This window comes from Schistocerca cancellata, chromosome 1 (assembly GCF_023864275.1).
Source record: "Schistocerca cancellata isolate TAMUIC-IGC-003103 chromosome 1, iqSchCanc2.1, whole genome shotgun sequence".
Lineage (NCBI taxonomy): Eukaryota > Metazoa > Arthropoda > Insecta > Orthoptera > Acrididae > Schistocerca > Schistocerca cancellata.
Genome location: NC_064626.1, coordinates 1254771696 through 1254793282, shown reverse-complemented (window position 1 = coordinate 1254793282; position 21587 = coordinate 1254771696). Strand labels below are relative to the sequence as shown.

General features: G+C 44.2%; 1 protein-coding gene across 1 annotated transcript in view; it reads left to right on the top strand.

The window, feature by feature from the left end:
* The window catches only part of LOC126143911 (Down syndrome cell adhesion molecule-like protein Dscam2), a 493502-nt gene that overhangs the window by 252192 nt on the left and 219723 nt on the right, over positions 1-21587 (top strand). The window contains exons 7-9 of the mRNA XM_049915460.1: positions 2959-3104; positions 8522-8660; positions 21139-21258. Of these exons, the coding sequence (XP_049771417.1) occupies positions 2959-3104; positions 8522-8660; positions 21139-21258 (405 nt within the window). The remainder of the gene's footprint in view (positions 1-2958; positions 3105-8521; positions 8661-21138; positions 21259-21587) is intronic.

The window sequence follows — 21587 nt, the reverse complement described above, 5'->3', positions numbered from 1 at the left end:
TTGGATGGGTAACCGTCCGAGTCACCCGAGGGCTGTTTGTGAGGCTTGGTGCACTCAGACCTCGTGAAGCCAACTAGGGGAGATACAGAACTGAGAAGTAGAGGCTCCGATCTCGAAAACTGACAACGCCCAGAGGAGCAGTGTGTTGACCACATGCTCCTCCACATTCGCATCCACTGACGCCTCCCGGCTTTGGATGACACGGTATTTGGACAGTACTGTTGGACCTCCCAAGGCCTGTTCGAATTGTAGTGAATTGTAGTATACTGTTTGAAAAGTAATCCCTGTAAAAGATAACACATTTATCCCACTGTGAAAGACGATTAATGCCTTCATGGGAAAATGCGATTGAACCCAGGCGAGTCTTGATCCGAAACAAATTGACGGCCACCCTGCCTTTCTTCAGGGCTCCAAAAATACAGAAATCGCATGGAGAGAGATTGCGACTGTCTGGAGGATGTGCAAAAGCTTCCCAGGGAAACTTCTCCGTCGTAATCGAAACTACAGGCACGCCAGCTCCTTGAAAGTAATCATAACCTTTCCCTGTCACTGGGAGGGCCCACTGCTCATTGACTTTCTGGAACATGGCGCCACAGTCAACGCACAGTGGCACGTGGCCAATTTGCAAAAATTGAAGCCCTCCATCAACTCCAAACGCCCAGAAATGTTGACGGACGGCATCATTCTGTTCCAGGGCAACAACCGCCAACATGTTGCAAAGGTTGCTTCCACTACGCTGCAGAATTTTCGCTCGGAAGCCATTATGCATCCTCCGTACATACCCGATCTCTCCCAATACGGTTTCCATTTTTATTTGTTTTTTGTTTTTGCATGAAGACGCTGACAGTCTTGTCTCTCAGTGGGATAAATGTACACTACTGGCCATTAAAATTGCTACACCAAGAAGAAATGCAGATGATAAACTTGTATTCACTGGACAAATATATTATACTAGAACTGACATGTGATTACATTTTCATGCAATTTGAGTGCATCGATTCTGAGAAATCAGTACCCAGAACAACCACCTCTGGCCGTAATAACGGCCTTGATACGCCTGGGCATTGAGTCAAACAGAACTTGGATGGCGTGCACAGGAACAGCTGCCCATGCAGCTTCAACACGATACTACAGTTCATTAAGAGTAGTGACTGGCGTATTCTGACTAACCAGTTGCTCCGCCACCATTGACCAGACGTATTCAATTGGTGAGAGATCTGGAAAATGTGCTAGCCAGGGCAGCAGTCGAACACTTATGTATCCAGAACGGCCCGTACAGGAACTGCAACATGCGGTCGTGCGTTATCCTGCTGAAATGTAGGGTTTTGCAGGGATCGAATGAAGGGTAGAGCCACGGGTCGTAACACATCTGAAATGTAACGTCCACTGTTCAAAGTCCCGTCAATGCGAACAAGAGGTGACCGAGACGTGTAACCAATGGCACCCCATACCATCACGCCAGGTGATACGCCAGTATGGCGATGACGAATACACGCTTCCAATGTGCGTTCACCGCGATGTCGCCAAACACGGATGCGACCATCATGATGCTGTAAACAGAACCTGGATTCATCCGAAAAAATGACGCTTCGCCATTCGTGTACCCAGGTTCGTCGTCGAGTACACCGTCGCAGGCGCTCCTGTCTGTGATGCAACGTCAAGGATAACCGCAGCCATGGTCTCGGAGCTGATAATTCATGCTGGTGCAATCGTCGTTGAACTGTTCGTGCAGATGGTTGTTGTCTTTCAAACGCCCCCATCTGTTGACTCAGGGACCGAGACGTGGCTGCACGATCCGTTACAGCCATGCGGATAAGATGCCTGTCATCTCGGCTGCTACTGATACGAGGCCGTTGAGATCCAACACGGCGTTCCGTATTGCCCTCCTGAACCCACCGATCCCATATTCTGCTAACAGTCATTGGATCCCGACCAACGCGAGCAGCAATGTCGCGATACGATAAACCGCAATCGCGGTAGGCTGCAATCCGACCTTTATCAAAGTCGGAAACGTGATGGTACGCATTTCTCCTCCTTACATGAGGCATCACAACAACGTTTCACCAGGCAACGCCGGTCAGCTGCTGTTTGTGTGTGAGAAATCGGTTGGAAACTTTCCTCATGTCATCACGTTGTAGGTGTCGCCACCGGCGCCAGTCTTGTGTGAATGCTCTGAAAAGCTAATCGTTTGCATATCACAGCATCTTCTTCCTGTCAGTTAAATTTCGCGTCTGTAGCACTTCATCTTCGTGGCTTAGCAGTTTTAATGGCCAGTAGTGTATTAACTGTGTTTGCGATTACTTTTGAAATAATAAAGAGCTTATTTACTTCTTTCCATCTGTCTTGTTTTCATTGACAAGAATTATCTTAGGAGATTTGCGACTATCTTCAGCACTGAATGGAAATGCTCTACTCTTGGTCACGAATGTAATTATACTGGTGATCAAGGCTAATATATTGCCATTCAGTTTTTGGTTGTAATATTGTATACTTACAACTGTGTCACATTACGCTATTCATTACGATATACCCTACATGCTAACTCATGCAGTATTTACAGACTCATATATACCAACGTAGAAGTTCCCGTGTTCTTCTTCTCTTATTCGTCATCGAAGTTTGAACGTGGAGTTTAAATGATGTGATTAGAACACAGCGGACTGAAACAGCTAATGGCAAACGTCGATATAATGTGATCACCATAACTTTCGATACGGCACTAATGAAGTACGGATACTCCGAAATTGAAGTAGCATATTGCCCTTGTCAAATGTGTATACTTTTCTATTACGCTTTGTTTTTTCATTGCAGCTCCACATCTACATTTCAGTGACGAATAAAGGAATAAGTACTAAAACACGCCTTTTCTCCAGAGCATATCGCTAAAAAAATGTTTAATGCAACAGTATTTTGATTATCTGCGGCCTTCGAGAGTGATAACCGACGTGCTGTCCGCAGGTCCTCCAGTGCTGGAGCCCATCTTCTTCCCGGCTAACATCCAGGAGGGGGCGAGGGCACAGCTCAGCTGTACCGTCTCCTCAGGAGATCTGCCCATACGGTTCTCATGGCTCAAGGACAACGCGCCGATTCCCAAGTCTTTGCAGGTAGTTTCAATACCCCACGGTACCCTTAGCCATAGAAATAAAGTGAATGGTTCAAGTAAATTTTCTAAAAGTCATCAGCGACAAAGCTGACGGCATCACAGTTCAGAACTAGATGTGTTTCAAAAGCAATGTTCGATCCGTTTTAAGGGGAGGACAACAACATGAATAAAAATAGTAGAGGTAGGACTGACCTCGTGCATGCGCATTAGCACCAGCGATGACATCTGCAGTAAGGGATGGACAGTGTTTAGTTTCGATGGATCAAAGTGAATCTGTTGTTATTAGCACTAAGATATGTGTGAAACATCGATGATTTTTTTTTCTTTGATGCATCGACTTGGCGAATCTAAACCTCGATAATAATAACAAAGCGATCAACATTTTACAATGACAGGGGGTTCGATGCATCGACTTGGCGAATATAAACCTCTATAATAATAACAAAGCGATCGACATCTGACCACGGAAGGGGTTACGGGGCGGGGGGGAGGGGTCGGATTGTCTTTACGTGCAAGCACACATGGCTCCCTAGCAGCAGCTTAAGCCGTCGGCACACGGGCCGTGCTGTCGAACGTTAACGTTGAGCGTGCCCAGCTCAACGTGCTGCTGAACGCTCAGGAAAGATGCGAGTTGTGCATACGGTACGTGAGCCCCAACGTGGTATACGCGATCGCAACGCACTCCAGCGGCAGTTGAGGGATGTTTCTAGTTCGTAAATCACACTGTTTACTCAACGGGTGCGCGTAAAATTCCCACGTTAGCTCTATTAAAACGCACATTTCCTCCATCGTCCACGAAAAGGGAAGTACCATGTCCAATCAATAAGGACACAGGTTTATAAAAGTTCCATTACAAACAGTGCGGTACAAATTTGGAATACTTCTCCGCATAAGATACACATTATTTCATCATTCCCACATTTTATTAAAACCTCAAGGCCAGTCTTACTTCATCACTGTTCCTACCCAGTAGCAGAATTTTTGCAACATATGAATTACGAAGCGTAAAAGAAAAAGGAGCAAAATATCTTTATACAAGTACCGCAAGCTGTCACCCCTCAAAAACAGGTGAACTTATATTTACGTAACATCAAATATTATAACATATACTTAGACAGACTGTCGGGGCAGACCGAGGAGAAGGTACCTGGATTCGGTTAAGAATGATTTTGAAGTAATAGGTTTAACATCAGAAGAGGCACCAATGATAGCACTGAATAGGGGATCATGGAGGAACTGTATAAGGGAGGCTATGCTCCAGACTGAACGCTGAAAGGCATAATCAGTCTTAAATGCTGATGATGATACTTATATTAAACTAATGATAAAGTATCAGAACCTAATAAAACGCGAATGTTAGGAAAAAATTTGGAAGTGTTAAGACGCGATCCATCCTCCCAACAAAAACTCATTACCGGACACAGACGCTATTCATAACGCTTTTTTTTTTTTTTTTTTTTTTTTTTTTACAGAGGGTAACTAATCCCCTGACAGAACATGCTGAGTTACTGTGCCGGCTATACGCTAATCTAACAACGCGCTATTTGCACTTAATCATATTACATTGCTCTTGCTATAAACGTTAATCGTAGATAATTATGTTACTAATTGAAATTTAATTATAACAAATTGTACCAAGAACAATGCGTTTTGGGTGGATCTCCAGTGTGTCGCTGCCAATAGCCTTCTCTCATAATACGCAAGTTACAATAATTCTTTTGCCACGAATATGATGTTTCTCATTATTTTATTGGAACGAATCACTCGACTAACAACGGGTTTTCCAGTGATTCTCAATTTTATGGTGCTCAGAAACGGCATATATAAGTATAGGCTTGAAATCAATGCCAATATGGTGCCTCACAGCTCTGTACTGAATGGGAACGGCGTGCGTGTGACGCAGGTGGCGTTGTGCCATCTCATTTGTCAACGCTCAGACGCACGCTATGACGTCAGAAACTCGGCACGCTCAACGCTCAACGTTCGGATGCACGGTCCGTGTGCCGACGGCTTTAGTCGTCCCGAACTGAGCGCGTTCATAAGTACCCCGCTAGGGTGCAGTATTGAATTCGCTTTGCAGGATCACAGTAATCTTATCACTTTAATTTTTGTGAACATTTCATGAGCAGTTGACGTTCGTGGTGTTATATAACATCCGCTCCATTCAACGCCACCGCCTACCATCATTGTATGAGGGTCCGAAGTTCGTCAAAAAATGACCGAAACCGGTTACCACAAAATGATGACTGTTTGTGTTCATTTTTTTAAGTCTTATCACTTTGCTAAGCCGTTTCACAGTTAGCTCCTCACATTCTGTAAAAGAGAAATACCGCAGAGGTTAAACAAAGCAAACAACAGTTGCGTTATAAGCCGCAGTTGTCGTCGGCAGCTGAGACGGCAGAACTATATGACAGCTGCAGTTTCTTAGACTTTCCCGGCGATTTTGTGACATCTCGTTGAATCGGGTGTACTGCCGGTGGCCTGCCTTTCTCTAACACAATATTTCGACGTCGTACCTCGGCGTCTTCGTCAGGTGCTTCCTGGGACTGAACGACACGCTGACCGTGCCCCGCATTTATGTCTGGACGGTGTCTGGCGTTCCCTACGCCGTCCGCTCCCGCTGCACAGGACAGAGGGTGCTGCCAAACTCGTGCTTTGGCTGCTTGTTACTGTGGTAGCTGTTGTGCACACTACTGGCAGTCAGCCACTCTGTTATTCTGATCCAAGTAGAGTACCTCATCATTTGCTTCGTTGTCTTAAATCGTTTTCGTCACCTGAGAGGGCGCAACAGCGACAGACGGACGCTCGCGCAAATTAATGAACTTGTAAGATTCTGTAGCTTGTGGAAATGCTGTAGCAAAAGTTAAAGAATCGCGAAATTTTCCTCAAAATGTACAGGGTTATTACAAATGATTGAAGCGATTTCACAGCTCTACAATAACTTTATTATTTGAGATATTTTCACAATGCTTTTCACACACTTACAAAAACTCAAAAAGTTTTTTTTAGGCATTCACAAATGTTCGATATGTGCCCCCTTAGTGATTCGGCAAACATCAAGCCGATAATCAAGTTCCTCCCACACTCGGCGCAGCATGTCCCCGTCAATGAGTTCGAAAGCATCGTTGATGCGAGCTCGCAGTTCTGGCACGTTTCTTGGTAGAGGAGGTTTAAACACTGAATCTTTCACATAATCCCACAGAAAGAAATCGCATGGGGTTAAGTCGGGAGAACGTGGAGGCCATGACATGAATTGCTGATCATGATCTCCACCACGACAGATCCATCGGTTTTCCAATCTCCCGTTTAAGAAATGCCGAACATCATGATGGAAGTGCGGTGGAGCACCATCCTGTTGAAAGATGAAGTCGGCGCTGTCGGTCTCCAGTTGTGGCATGAGCCAATTTTCCAGCATGTCCAGATACACATGCCCTGTAACGTTTTTCTCGCAGAAGAAAAAGGGGCGGTAAACTTTAAACCGTGAGATTGCACAAAACACCCCGGACTACAAGTCCATAAAAAAAAAAAAAAAAAAAAAAAAAAAACGTTAGCTTTTGGTGAATTGCGAATTTTCTGCACGAATGCATGAGGATTCTCTACCACCCAGATTCGCACATTGTGTCTGTTCACTACACCATTAAGAAAATATGTTGCTTCATCACTGAAAACAAGTTTCGCACTGAACGCATCCTCTTCCATGAGCTGTTGTAACCGCGCCGAAAATTCAAAGCCGAAAATTCAAAGCGTTTGACTTTGTCATCGGGTGTCAGGGCTTGTAGCAATTGTAAACGGTAGGGCTTCTGCTTTACCTTTTCCGTAAGATTTTCCAAAGCGTCGGCTGTGGTACGTTTAGCTCCCTGCTTGCTTTATTCGTCGACTTCCGCGGGCTACGCGTGAAACTTGCCCGCACGCGTTCAACCGTTTTTCGCTCACCTCAGGCCGACCCGTTGATTTCCCCTTACAGAGGCATCCAGAAGCTTTAAACTGCGCATACCATCGCGGAATGGACTTAGCAGTTGGTGGATCTTTGTTGAACTTCGTCCTGAAGTGTCGTTGCACTGTTATGACTGACTGATGTGAGTGCATTTCAAGCACGACATACGCTTTCTCGGCTCCTGTCGCCATTTTGTCTCACTGCGCTCTCTAGCGCTCTGGCGGCAGAAACCTGAAGTGCGGCTTCAGCCGAACAAAACTTTATGAGTTTTTCTACGTATCTGTAGTGTGTCGTGATCATATGTCAATGAATGGAGCTACAGTGAATTTATAAAATCGCTTCAATCATTTCTACTAGCCCTGTAGATACGGAATTCGACTTTTGACAGGTCTGATAAAAATGAAGAGACTTCTTTATTATTAATTTACCATCATAAATTAGTACATCTGATGGGTAATAAACCTCCCGATAGTTTTTCTGATGAACTTTTAATTTATCTGAGAAACATTGTAGAAAAAGTAAAATAAAATCAGTTGGAAATATCGAAATATTATAAAATCTCAATCTCCAAAATTGTGTAAAATCACGTTTAAGTATTTGACAGTGGTCAGTACATCTGTTCCTGTTGAGACTATTTTCGCAGATGGTGGGAAATTTTGAATCAGCAACGAAATCGATTTAAAAGAATAAAGAAGAAATATTGGGACTTTTGAAGAACTAAATTTTTTTATTACGCACTTGTCATTCCTAACAAAATGTTCTAGACATTATGAAATTATCTGTTTTTTTCTGTTTCAGGCGTATCCGTATTGTGTTGCAAAACACAACGATGTTTAGGACACATCAGAGTATTTTTCGATGTCTCATCATAACATCGATGCCACTACACAATATTTTGCAAGGGAAAAAATAGATTAATTTTTTAATGTCCATTCGTACTTCCGTTGGTTTTCTGCATAAGAATGTAAGAAATGGCTTAGATCACAATAAAAAATTCCACCAAACTTATCCAAATGCTTATCCAATTTCCAACGCAAAAATTTAAAATAATGCTACATTGATCACGGACAGATTTATATTAAGACATAATGAAGCAGGAGTGTGTGTGGTTACTAAGTGCAACATTATTTCCTGTCGTGCTTAACTGCCTGTATTTGAAAGCGACTGCGCTCTGGAAAGTGCAGTAGATTTCTAATTATTGATCTTGGTGCTGTAAGAACGTCCACACAAATAGTTCCATCTTTGTGTGTGATGTTCCTGGTTGACCAGAAACAAATCAGCCAGCTATTTACAGGGAATCTAATAGCAAACATTTTCAAAATCCTATTTAAGTTACGCTGTAGTCATTTTGTATCTGTTTTCATTGAAAAGCACTGTATTCTTTGTCAAGGTGCACTATTTGCTGTACTTAATTCTATCGCTGTTGTTGTTTCTCGAGGTGTGACTACTGCGATGTAATGATTATCGTGCTGCTCTCTCGGTAGGTGAGTGAGAAAGAGGTGAGCGAGTTCATCAGCCTCCTGGTGTTCAGCAAAGTTTCCTCGCAGCACAGTGGTACCTACACGTGCGTCGTCTCCAACAACGCCGCCAGCACCAACCACTCGGCCCAGCTGCAGGTCAAAGGTAGGTTCAAAGCGCTGGACGTACTCGTACACCACATCTCTCTGTACGTCCATCTTTCCACATGTGGTTGCTGGACCTCGGCTGTTCAGTACAGAATGTCAGATCTGACACATTCCAGCCGTCTAAAATTCCAAATTGTTATTTTATTGGGCCACTAGTTTCGGCGATATATTACGCCATCTTCAGGCCCCCTACCGAGGTGTAGGAAGATTCGCTCTTCCTAGATTTCAAAACAGGAGCCAGCATTCAGTGACTGGTATCCGTAGATTTCTACTTCAGGTCGTTAGGTGACTTTTGAAATGATCACTGTTTCAGGTATAAATCTACGGATATCACTCACTGACTGCTGGCCTCTATTTTGACTGGACCAGAGTTGGGAATCTTCCTACATGTCGGCCAGGGGGCTGAAGATGGCGTAATATATTGCGCGAAACTGGCACCCACAATAAAATAACAATTTATAAATTTAGACGCATGGAAGGTGATTCATTTGATATTCTGTATATCAGATGTGTTTCTTGTGTGTGTGTGCGTGTATGTGAATAAAATAACAATTTATAAATTTAGACCTTTGAAAGGTGATTGATTTGACATTCTGTATATCAGATGTGTTTCTTGTGTGTGTGTGTGTGTGTGTGTGTGTGTGTGTGTGTGTGAACGACTGGTGCAATGTCAACGGAACTTGGAAATAATACTGTGACACTAGGGCTTCCTTGCCATACTTAGCGGAAGAGTAAGCACTGAGGAAGCAGTTTTAAGTACGTCGGCCGTTCACTTATATAATAAAATGGAACATCTATAGCCGTCTTTACGATGTTATTTACTATATGGCTATCAGTTTTGGTGCTTCAGTACGCCATCTTCAGGCCTTAACTGACGCTGACGGGGTTAAATCCAAACGAATACCCGATTCATCAGTGGCCAACATCTGTGAATTGGTTTTCGCAGACTACCTGCAACAACGATGTTGTATCTTCCACCATCAACCTGTTGATGTTTCTGTCGCATGAACTCCCGTAAAAAGGACAAAGAAACAGACATCGCGTCATTGAGAAGCAACTGAAAGAGTTAAAAACAAGTAAATCTCCAGTTCTGGATGGGATCACAATTCGGTGTCGAGGGGTGGTGGCCCCTTAATTAGTTTCAGTTAATCGTGACTCTCTCGCCCAGCGCCAACCCAAAGGACTACAAAGAAAACGCAGGTGACTCGGCTATGCAAAATGAGTAGAAAACGTACCCGCAAAATTACAGACCAATATTCTTTATATCGATCTGCTGTAAAATTCTTGAACAAATCCTAAGTTCGAAATTATTAAATTGCATTGAGACAGAAAACGGTCTGTCCACAAACCAGCACTGATTTAGAAAGCCTGTGCTTTCGAAATCCGTGCTGAAACTCAACTTGCTCTTTTTCTCATACGATATCCCGCGAACCATGGATGAAGGGCAACAGGCAGATTCCATATTCATAATTTCGGAAAGTGTTTGACACAGAGCCCCACTGCAGACTGTTAAAAGTTGGGCACGTGTCATCGTTGTGTGACTGTAGAATACCATACAAGATCGCTTACTCTGAATTTCTATTAGGTTTGATGAATGACTGCTTGCTCTACATGTAGAAATATGTGAATTAATGCAGACGAGTAGGAAAAAACATTCCTGTAATATTCGAATACAGCATTTGTGGCGTGCTGCTTGGCGCAGGTACGACGATTAATTAAATATTTAAAGGTGACATTGCAGACCGCTTTGAAATGGAGCGAGCGCTTAAGATCAGTGGCAGGGAAGGCGAATGGTAGACTTCGATTAATTGGGAGAATGTTGGGAAGGCGTAGTTCATCTATAAATTACAATTTGCATAAAGGCTCTGTGAGACAAGGAAAAAAACTGCGGTAACTTCCTATGGGACCAAACTGCTGAGGTCAAAGGTCCCCAGGCTTACACTTACACACTATTTAATCAAACATATATATATATATATATATATATATATATATATATATATATATATACAGGGCTATTACAAATGATTGAAGCGATTTCATAAATTCACTGTAGCTCCATTCATTGACATATGATCACGACACACTACAGATACGTAGAATACCTCGTTTTGTTCGGCTGAAGCCGCACTTCAGGTTTCTGCCGCCAGAGCGCTCGAGAGCGCAGTGAGACAAATGGCGACAGGAGCCGAGAAAGCGTATGTCGTGCTTGAAATGCACTCACATCAGTCAGTCATAACAGTGCAACGACACTTCAGGACGAAGTTCAACAAAGATCCACCAACTGCTAACTCCATTTGGCGATGGTATGCGCAGTTTAAAGCTTCTGGATGCCTCTGTAAAGGGGAAATCAACGGGTCGGCCTGCAGTGAGCGAAGAAACGGTTGAACGGGTGCTGGCAAGTTTCACGCGTAGCCCGCGGAAGTCGACGAATAAAGCAAGCAGGGAGCTAAACGTACCACTGCCGACGGTTTGGAAAATCTTACGGAAAAGGCTAAAGCAGAATGCGAGTTCGGCATTTCTTAAACAGGAGATTGGAAAACCGATGGATCGGTCGTGGTGGAGATCATGATCAGCAATTCATGTCATGGCCTCCACGCTGTCCCGAATTAACCCCATGCGATTTCTTTCTGTGGGGTTATGTGGAAGATTCAATGTTTAAACCTCCTCTACCAAGAAACGTTCCAGAACTGCGAGCTCGCATCAACGATGCTTTCGAACTCATTGATGGGGACATGCTGCGCCGAGTGTGGGAGGAACTTGATTATCGTCTTGATGTCTGTCGAATCACTAAGGGGGCACATATCGAACATTTGTGAATGCCTAAAAAAACTTTTTGAGTTTTTGTATGTGTGTGCAAAGCATTGTGAAAATATCTCAAATAATAAAGTTATTGTAGAGCTGTGAAATCGCTTCAATCATTTGTAATAACCCTGTATATGTGGTGTCTGTTCTTTCGGACATGCATCTCGTTTTTAGAATAAAATTACAAAGAAATCATTACGCTTAGCTGCATACAGGCGTAGATATACATCAACGGGAACAGTCTAAAAAACGGCCATTTGACCATCTTCTTCTGTGCGGATGCACAAACAGTGCCCGAACTCTCACGGGAATCGGCAAAAAGCAGCAAGTAATGAGTATAATGGGCAGGGGCACTATGAATATAGGGTGGGACAATAAGTTGGGAATGTGGGTCTCACGGGGGGCGAGCCGGAGATAAGTCCCTGCAGTCGCACTATCCTCTGTGTCCTCGGTGGCTGAGATGGATAGAGCATCTGCCATGTTAACAGGAGATTCCGGGTTCGAGACCCGGTCGGGGTACACATTTTCGACTGTCCCCGTTGACGTATATCAACGCCTGTATGCAGCTAAACGTACTGACTTCATTATAATTTCAAACTTAAACTAACTTACGCTAAGGACAACGCACATACCCATGCCCGGGGGAGGACTCTAACCTCCGTCGGAGGCAGCCGCGCGAACCGTAAAAAGGCGCCTCAGATGGCGCGGCTACCCCACCCGGCGTGAGACAAGGGGCCATTGGATGCACGTAAACTCTTGTAGATGTCTTGACCAAAGTTTTATTATTGTAAAGGTCCTTAACGCATCTCATCTTACGTCGTTATCAAAGCGTATAAAAAACATAAAGGCTCAACTGGTATCAATAGAAATACAAGACATGTTACATTTTCACTATTAAGTGGAACCAGCTATGGAAAGTAAAAAATGGTTTAAGGGGCTCCAGAACGCCCTATACTAGCAATGTTAAAATAACGCTTATAAATTACATCTTTCCTCACAAAGTATTTGAGGTAGGAAGTTGAACTTTTTACAGATTATTTATTGGAATATGGGCTACAACTTAACACAGGGATTTTACAAAATTTTAGTTCAGTTATTAAAGATTTTTTTTTCAATTGTAATGAAAATTCACAACATTTTTTTGCAATTTTTTATTTATATATTCAAAAATATACAGTTTTTTGGAAAAAGGCTGTGTTAAATTATGCAGAAGGTACTGTGTAACATTTACTGAAAGTTTGAAACAAATATGTTTGGAAGATCCTTAGAAAACATGTAATTAGTATGAGAAAATAAAAGTTTTGGGAATCGAGCGACAAAGATTGGATTAACTTTTTAGTGCATTCCAGGTCCATAGGATGGATTATCTTCATCCTCTGCAAACTCCTCCTCCAGCTTCCTCTTGTTCCTCCTCCTGTTTACTCTTGCTTGTATTTCTAGACTCTTTACAGCCCTGTCTGCAGCCCGAAGGCGTTCCTTGTCTAAAGCAAGCATCGCTCGTACCATGTTAGAACCTATCTTCATTCCCATATTTCTAAATACCTTGCACCTTACAATGTTGCCATCATTGAGAGTCGCAACAGCATCATACACACCAAAGTGAAGTGTTTCTATTCCAACAAAAACACTCTTGGGGATTCTCGACCATATAAATTATTTACACTTTCATTGGGGTTTTGAGTTTTTCCGTGAATACACTTTTTCAACAGTTCAGGTGCTGCTAAGTCTCTGAAAATAGGTTTTATCACCTCCATTATTGCATGAGGCAGACCTGATGAACACGGACGTTAATAATAACACCATTTGACAGCAGTTTAACAGCGCCACAGTGGGTCACGCCCATGTAGAACACATTTCAAAAAAAATTTAAAAATAGTTGTAGTCTTCGGAATTGAATAAATTATATATCTATTAAAAGGTAATAGTCTGCAGATTCAGAAAACGCAAAAAAGTAAAAATTGAACTTTTCATGATTTTGTGCCTTTCCGGAGCCCCTTAAACCTTATCAAATATTTAATGAGTCAGTAGAAACTAGTCCAGATGGATACACGGTGTCTATAATCCGATTAAAATTACTTGACGGTTCGGCAGCTCACTTCACAAATGGTGTTAATATGTAAAGCGAACAAAGTCAGAATCTGCTGCGGTGAGATGTGAGAGAAATGCGACAGCTAATTTGAAGTGACCAGTGACAGAATTGTGGCAGACGACGCGTTTTGAAGCTCTGAATTTAAACTCATATCCTAGGCTAAGTACAACCTCGTGATGTGCAGTACATCCGAGGAAACAGCGGTCAGGAATCTGCGGCAGAACTAAAATCGCGACCACGCGATTAAAGCTAATCCCTGATAGCAAACTCAAGACAGAAACATTTCAGTTTCAACGCTAAAAGCAAACAGTAACTTCTAGCTATCATTGGTTACTTGAAACTATCCTCACAATGGCTAGCCGCGCGGGATTAGTCTAGCGGTCTGGGGCGCTGCAGTTGTGGACTATGCGGCTGGTCCCGGCGGAGGTTCGAGTCCTCCCTCGGGCATGGGTGTGTGTGCTTGTCCTTAGGATAATTTAGGTTAAGTAGTGTGTAAGCTTAGGGACTGATGACCTTAGCAGTTAAGTCCCATAAGATTTCACACACACAATGGCTACACGAGCTGCCGCATAACCAAGTGATGAGCACTCCTGGTTGGCACTGGGTTGCAGATTATAGGCGAAACCGGCAGAGTCCATACAAAAACGGAATGATAGGACGAAAGCAACTAAAACAATCAAAACAGTGATAAAAATGGCGCGACAAGTGTTAGGAAAAAAATACGTTTAAACTAATTAATTGAATAAACGTAACAATCAAAGTCTTTTTTATTAGATTTAGAAATAAAAATATTTTAGTGCTTGTGACAAGATTCGAACCTACAGCCTTCTACACATCAGGTTTGTTCGCTAACAACTGCACTGACCATAGCACTGAGTGAACTCTTTATATTTATGACTCTGCTGACCGTGTTGCATAAATGAATTGCAGCCTTCTAAAATTCGGCTCCACGCGATGTCATGCGGAGCTTAACAACTGCACTAACCATGACACTGTGTGAGCTTTTATATTTATGACTCTACTGACCCTGTCGCAACGATGAATTGCAGCAGTCTAAAACTCGGCTTTACGCACCATCGTGCGAAGCTTTCTGACGTAAGCCGATCTTTGTGATAGTAATAACCGTATATGTGACGCTGAATCGCATCTTCTGCGAAAGGATACAGCAGTGTTTTGTTAGCGCTGTGTATGAAACGTGTGTCTTTCTTTACCATTGCTGTATGTGTGTGTGTGTGTGTGTGTGTGTGTGTGTGTGTGTGTGTGTGTGTGCCCTCGCGCGCGCACGCGCTTACGTGCTACCTTTGGTGTGGTTATCATGTATGATGAAATACGACATAAAAGGGCCAGACATAAGATTCTGGATCGAAACACATCAAGAAAGAAAGCAGGACAAGGATCTCGCAGTGGAAAGATCAATTGTTGTGGCAGCCAGTCAACGGCGGAAGGTTCGTGCGTGACACGGAACGCTCTGATTGGAGGAAAACAACGTGTGCAGCGTGAACTATCAAGTAATTTTAGCCGTACTATAGTCAACATTCCTTTACAATACACTAGTGCAGGGGCGGGCAGGAATCCTGCACGTGTGCGGTGCACTTGCACGCGTGCAGTTAACAGGTGTTCTGCGTGCACACAGGGGCGAGCTGCCCACCCGCTTGTCTCCCCTCCCCACCATACCTTCTGTCCGCTCTTTCCCCTGCAATGCGTTTTGGTTCCTAGTTTGCTTTATTGAATGAAGGAATAAGATTAGTAGGAGTGCTTGAAAGATATCGTGGTTTGAAAGATTACCTACGATACGTTTTATTTAATTATCACAGGTGGAGTGGAACAAAATAAGGTTAGTAGGAGTGCTTGAAAGATGTCGTGGTTTGAAAGAGTACCTATTACCTACGATACGTTTTATTTAATTATCACAGGTGGAGTGGAACAAAATTTCTACATACAGACAAACGCAAACAGTTACTTAAAATTTAATCACTGATGTTTCCTCTTAACCGACACTTACTAATTCAGCAAATGATTTTCCAGCTCTCGCTATATTAAGCGTAATCTTATAACTTGCACGTACCGCTGGGCTATTATTGTTGCCGTCCTGAAAAATTGAAAACAGTGCTCCATAAAATGTTAAATCAGTTAGATGAGAGACATGACGAAAGGAGGTCGCAGATCTCTCGTGACCACAGCAACTACGACAGACTCATCTAGTATCGTCAGATCGCTCTTCTTAAGCTCACTTTCCCCATCCGCTCAGAACCCGACAATAAATTGTACTCGTCCTTGTGAAATTTGTTATAATGGCCTTCAATACTAAACTTCCGTTGACCAGCAACAATACTGCCACATATTAAACATTTAGAATTTTCACGTTTTTGCACAAAAAAACAAAAGATTCTCCCATTACTTTTTAAAAGATAGTAAATCTCCGCTTCTCCTTGTTTCACTCTGCATTTTCCGGTTCTTGAAATACAACGTTCACTACGTAGTGGTCGCTACGCATCGACGTCCGCAGCTTAGCCTGGCACTACACTGCCGCAACCTGCCGGCTGTCGCCACTGCCCCATTCGACGATTGCACGCGAGCAGCACACGTGCAGCGCTGTGCGCTCATGAGCCGCGTGCAACGTTTGCCCGCCCCTGCACTAGTGCAAACTGCCTTGAAGGATCAAGGATGATACAAGCAGAACAAACTGCTAGGCAGCGCTGGGGTCGTGGTGTAATGGGGCAACTGTTTGCTAACAAAATAAGTGACTTAACAAACTTCATAATATAAATAACTGCATCAGTGACGAATACATAAAATTTACGACACAATAATTTTACAAAAAGTACTTTTAATGGCTCTGAGCACTATGGGACTTAACATCTATGGTCATCAGTCCCCTAGAACTTAGAACTAGTTAAACCTAACTAACCTAAGGACATCACACAACACCCAGCCATCACGAGGCAGAGAAAATCCCTGACCTCGCCGGGAATCGAACCCGGGAACCCGGGCGTGGGAAGCGAGAACGCTACCGCACGACCACGAGATGCGGGCTCTGTTTCCAAAAATAATGGCTCTGAGCACTACGCGACTTAACTTCTGAGGTCATCAGTCGCCTAGAACTTAGAACTAATTAAACCTAACTAACCTAAGGACATCACACACATCCATGCCCGAGGCAGGATTCGAACCTGCGACCGTATCGGTCGCTCTGTTCCAGACTGTAGCGCCTAGAACCGCACGGCCACTCCCGCCGGCTGAGTTCTGATTTGCTTGTGTCAACAGATGGTGACGATAGCGCAGATGAGGAACGCATCTATTGTTCTGTCCCACACCGGGAAGATAAATCTGGAGAAGTTTGGATAAGGTATTTAGGATGTTTGCGGTGGGTGCATGGACTGTGTACTGGGACTGAAAAACGTGGCTAGAAGACGTACGAAGATGAAAGCTGCAAGTGATAGTCTCAATGTAGTTATAGGTGTATCACTGTTGTAATCAAACTGGAATATCTCAATATTAGTTTTTGTGCTTTTTTTATAATAAGACAGTATTCCTATAAATATGCAATCTCGAATTTTCTTTATGGAATAGCTCTGTACAAAATTAGGAACCACGCTATCTGAAATTGCCCACCCACTCCAAAATGCGCAAGATTCCGCTATATAAGGTTATATATAACCAAAATCTCTTATGTGTTTGGGATCTTTCGGCTGATTTTTAAACAACCATCTCCTTAGATTTCCTTAGCTATGCGAAAATATGGCACCTTACCTTGCCGTATTTACACCTCAAGAAACATATAAACTTTGTTTTTTTCACTGTAGGTAGATTTTATTCCTTTTCTTTGTTTTTTCATTGTAGATAGATTTTGTTCCTTTTCCTAACTAACATATGTTCGCATAAATAAGTAAGCGAGCAAAGCTGGGTAGCCCTCTAAGGAAAGGCGTGACTTTGACAAAACACAGTATATACAGTTCCACACAGTAAATGGAATGACCCCATTAATAAATATAGACTTCGAGCAGAGATAGGTAGCTAAGGTAGAATATTCAAAATTTCTAGGTGTATGCATTGATGGGTTGAACTGGAAAAAACACACTGAGGATCTGCTGAAACGTTTGAGTTCAGCTACTTATGCTATTAGGGTCATTGCAAATTTTGGCGATATACATCTGAGTAAATTAGCTTACCACGCCTATTTTTAATTCTCTGCTTTCGAATGGCATCATATTCTGGGGTAACTCATAATTGACTAAAAGAGTGTTCATTGCACAAAAGCGTGTAATCAGAAAAATTGCTGGAGCTCATCCAAGATCATCCTGAGGACACTTATTTAAAGAGCTAGAGATATTCACTGTAGCCTCACTATATATATATATTCGCTTATGAAATTTGTTATTAACAATCCGAACGAATTCAAAAGTAATAGCAGTGTACATGGCTACAACACTAGAAGAAAGGATGATCTTCACTACTCAAGGTTAAATCTAACTTTGGCTCAGAAGGGGGTAAATTATGCTGCCACAAAAGTCTTTGGTCACTTACCTAATAGCATCAATAGTCTGACAGATAGCCATATTGCATTTAAAAGGAAATTAAAAGAATTTCTTAATGGCAACTCCTTCTACTCATTAGATGAATTTTTGGATATAGTAAGTGGGTAATTTCCCAACCTTCAAAAAAAAAATTAAAAATATAAAATGTCATGTAATACGAGGGCAGTTCAATAAGTAATTCAACACATTTTTTTTCTGAAACAGGGGTTGTTTTATTGAGCATTGAAATACACCAGGTTATTCCCCAATCTTTTAGCTACACAACACTATTTTTCAACGTAATCTCCATTCAATGCTACGGCCTTACGCCACCTTGAAATGAGGGCCTGTATGCCTGCACGGTACCATTCCACTGGTCGATGTCGGAGCCAACGTCGTACTGCATCAATAACTTCTTCATCATCCGCGTAGTGCCTCCCACGGATTGCGTCCTTCATTGGGCCAAACATATGGAAATCCGACGGTGCGAGATCGGGGCTGTAGGATGCATGAGGAAGAACAGTCCACTGAAGTTTTGTGAGCTCCTCTCGGGTGCGAAGACTTGTGTGAGGTCTTGCGTTGTCATGAAGAAGGAGAAGTTCGTTCAGATTTTTGTGCCTACGAACACGCTGAAATCGTTTCTTCAATTTCTGAAGAGTAGCACAATACACTTCAGAGTTGATCGTTTGACCATGGGGAAGGACATCGAACAGAATAACCCCTTCAGCGTCCCAGAAGACTGTAACCATGACTTTACCGGCTGAGGGTATGGCTTTAAACTTTTTCTTGGTAGGGGAGTGGGTGTGGCGCCACTCCATTGATTGCCGTTTTGTTTCAGGTTCGAAGTGATGAACCCATGTTTCATCACCTGTAACAATCTTTGACAAGAAATTGTCACCCTCAGCCACATGACGAGCAAGCAATTCTCTTTCGCTCTTTATGGTGTTCGGTTAGACAACGAGGGACCCAGCGGGAACAAACCTTTGATATCCCAACTGGTGAACAATTGTGACAGCACTGCCAACAGAGATGTCAAGTTGAGCACTCTGTTGTTTGATGGTGATCCGTCGATCATCTCGAACGAGTGTGTTCGCACACTCCGCCATTGCAGGAGTCACAGCTGTGCACGGCCGGCCCGCACGCGGGAGATCAGACAGTCTCCCTTGACCTTGCGGCGATGATGACACACGCGTTGCCCAACGACTCACCGTGCTTTTGTCCACTGCCAGATCACCGTAGACATTCTGCAAGCGCCTATGAATATCTGAGATGCCCTGGTTTTCCGCCAAAAGAAACTCGATCACTGCCCGTTGTTTGCAACGCACATCCGTTACAGACGCCATTTTAACAGCTCCGTGCAGCGCTGCCACCTGTCGGAAGTCAATGAAACTATACGAGACGAAGCGGGAATGTTTGAAAATATTCTACAAGAAATTTCCGGTTTTTTCAACCGAAATTGGCCGAGAAAAAAAATGTGTTGCATTACTTATTGAACTGCCCTCGTACACTCCTGGAAATGGAAAAAAGAACACATTGACACCGGTGTGTCAGACCCACCATACTTGCTCCGGACACTGCGAGAGGGCTGTACAAGCAATGATCACACGCACGGCACAGCGGACACACCAGGAACCGCGGTGTTGGCCGTCGAATGGCGCTAGCTGCGCAGCATTTGTGCACCGCCGCCGTCAGTGTCAGCCAGTTTGCCGTGGCATACGGAGCTCCATCGCAGTCTTTAACACTGGTAGCATGCCGCGACAGCGTGGACGTGAACCGTATGTGCAGTTGGCGGACTTTGAGCGAGGGCGTATAGTGGGCATGCGGGAGGCCGGCTGGACGTACCGCCGAATTGCTCAACACGTGGGGCGTGAGGTCTCCACAGTACATCGATGTTGTCGCCAGTGGTCGGCGGAAGGTGCACGTGCCCGTCGACCTGGGACCGGACCGCAGCGACGCACGGATGCACGCCAAGACCGTAGGATCCTATGCAGTGCCGTAGGGGACCGCACCGCCACTTCCCAGCAAATTAGGGACACTGTTGCTCCTGGGGTATCGGCGAGGACCATTCGCAACCGTCTCCATGAAGCTGGGCTACGGTCCCGCACACCGTTAGGCCGTCTTCCGCTCACGCCTCAACATCGTGCAGCCCGCCTCCAGTGGTGTCGCGACAGGCGTGAATGGAGGGACGAATGGAGACGTGTCGTCTTCAGCGATGAGAGTCGCTTCTGCCTTGGTGCCAATGATGGTCGTATGCGTGTTTGGCGCCGTGCAGGTGAGCGCCACAATCAGGACTGCTTACGACCGAGGCACACAGGGCCAACACCCGGCATCATGGTGTGGGGAGCGATCTCCTACACTGGCCGTACACCACTGGTGATCGTCGAGGGGACACTGAATAGTGCACGGTACATCCAAACCGTCATCGAACCCATCGTTCTACCATTCCTAGACCGGCAAGGGAACTTGCTGTTCCAACAGGACAATGCACGTCCGCATGTATCCCGTGCCACCCAACGTGCTCTAGAAGGTGTAAGTCAACTACCCTGGCCAGCAAGATCTCCGGATCCGTCCCCCATTGAGCATGTTTGGGACTGGATGAAGCGTCGTCTCGCGCGGTCTGCACGTCCAGCACGAACGCTGGTCCAACTGAGGCGCCAGGTGGAAATGGCATGGCAAGCCGTTCCACAGGACTACATCCAGCAACTCTACGATCGTCTCCATGGGAGAATAGCAGCCTGCATTGCTGCAAAAGATGGATATACACTATACTAGTGCCGACATTGTGCATGCTCTGTTGCCTGTGTCTATGTGCCTGTGGTTCTGTCAGTGTGATCATGTGATGTATCTGACCCCAGGAATGTGTCAATAAAGTTCCCCCTTCCTGGGACAATGAATTCACGGTGTTCTTATTTCAATTTCCAGGAGTGTATTTTGTATATTGTAATATCTTGTATAGACGCCTTTTATTAACCTGACATATTCCACATCATTAGAAAGTGTCGTGTTCATGATCTATGGAACAAGTACTAATCTAATCTAACCGTGTGTGTGTGTGTGTGGTGTTTCAGTGGCGCCGCAGTGGCTGATGGAGCCCAGGGACACGTCGGTTCTGGCGGGCAACCGGCTCTCCGTCCACTGCCAGGCGCGGGGGTTTCCTCAGCCTGCCGTCACCTGGCTACGCGGACATGGCAAGTAAAACAACTCACTCCCAGCGACAGCTACGTTGCCCTGCACCACGGCCCAAAAGATGTTTTTTTTTGTTATTTAATCGTATTGGCACCTGATGTACAATGCCCACAAAAGAAGTTAAGTCCCCGTGCCTGCGCAGACTCCGCACTAGACCTGCGCAGACTCCGCACTAGGGGAATGGACGAGGGCGGCGGTCGGGAATCTCCGTCGTGAACGGCCATCGCGCGGTAGGGGAAATCGCGTAACAATAGTACGAGGGTGGTTTGATAAGTTCTCGGAACGGAACAGAAAAAAAAATTATTTACAACACTGAAACTTTTGGGTAAAA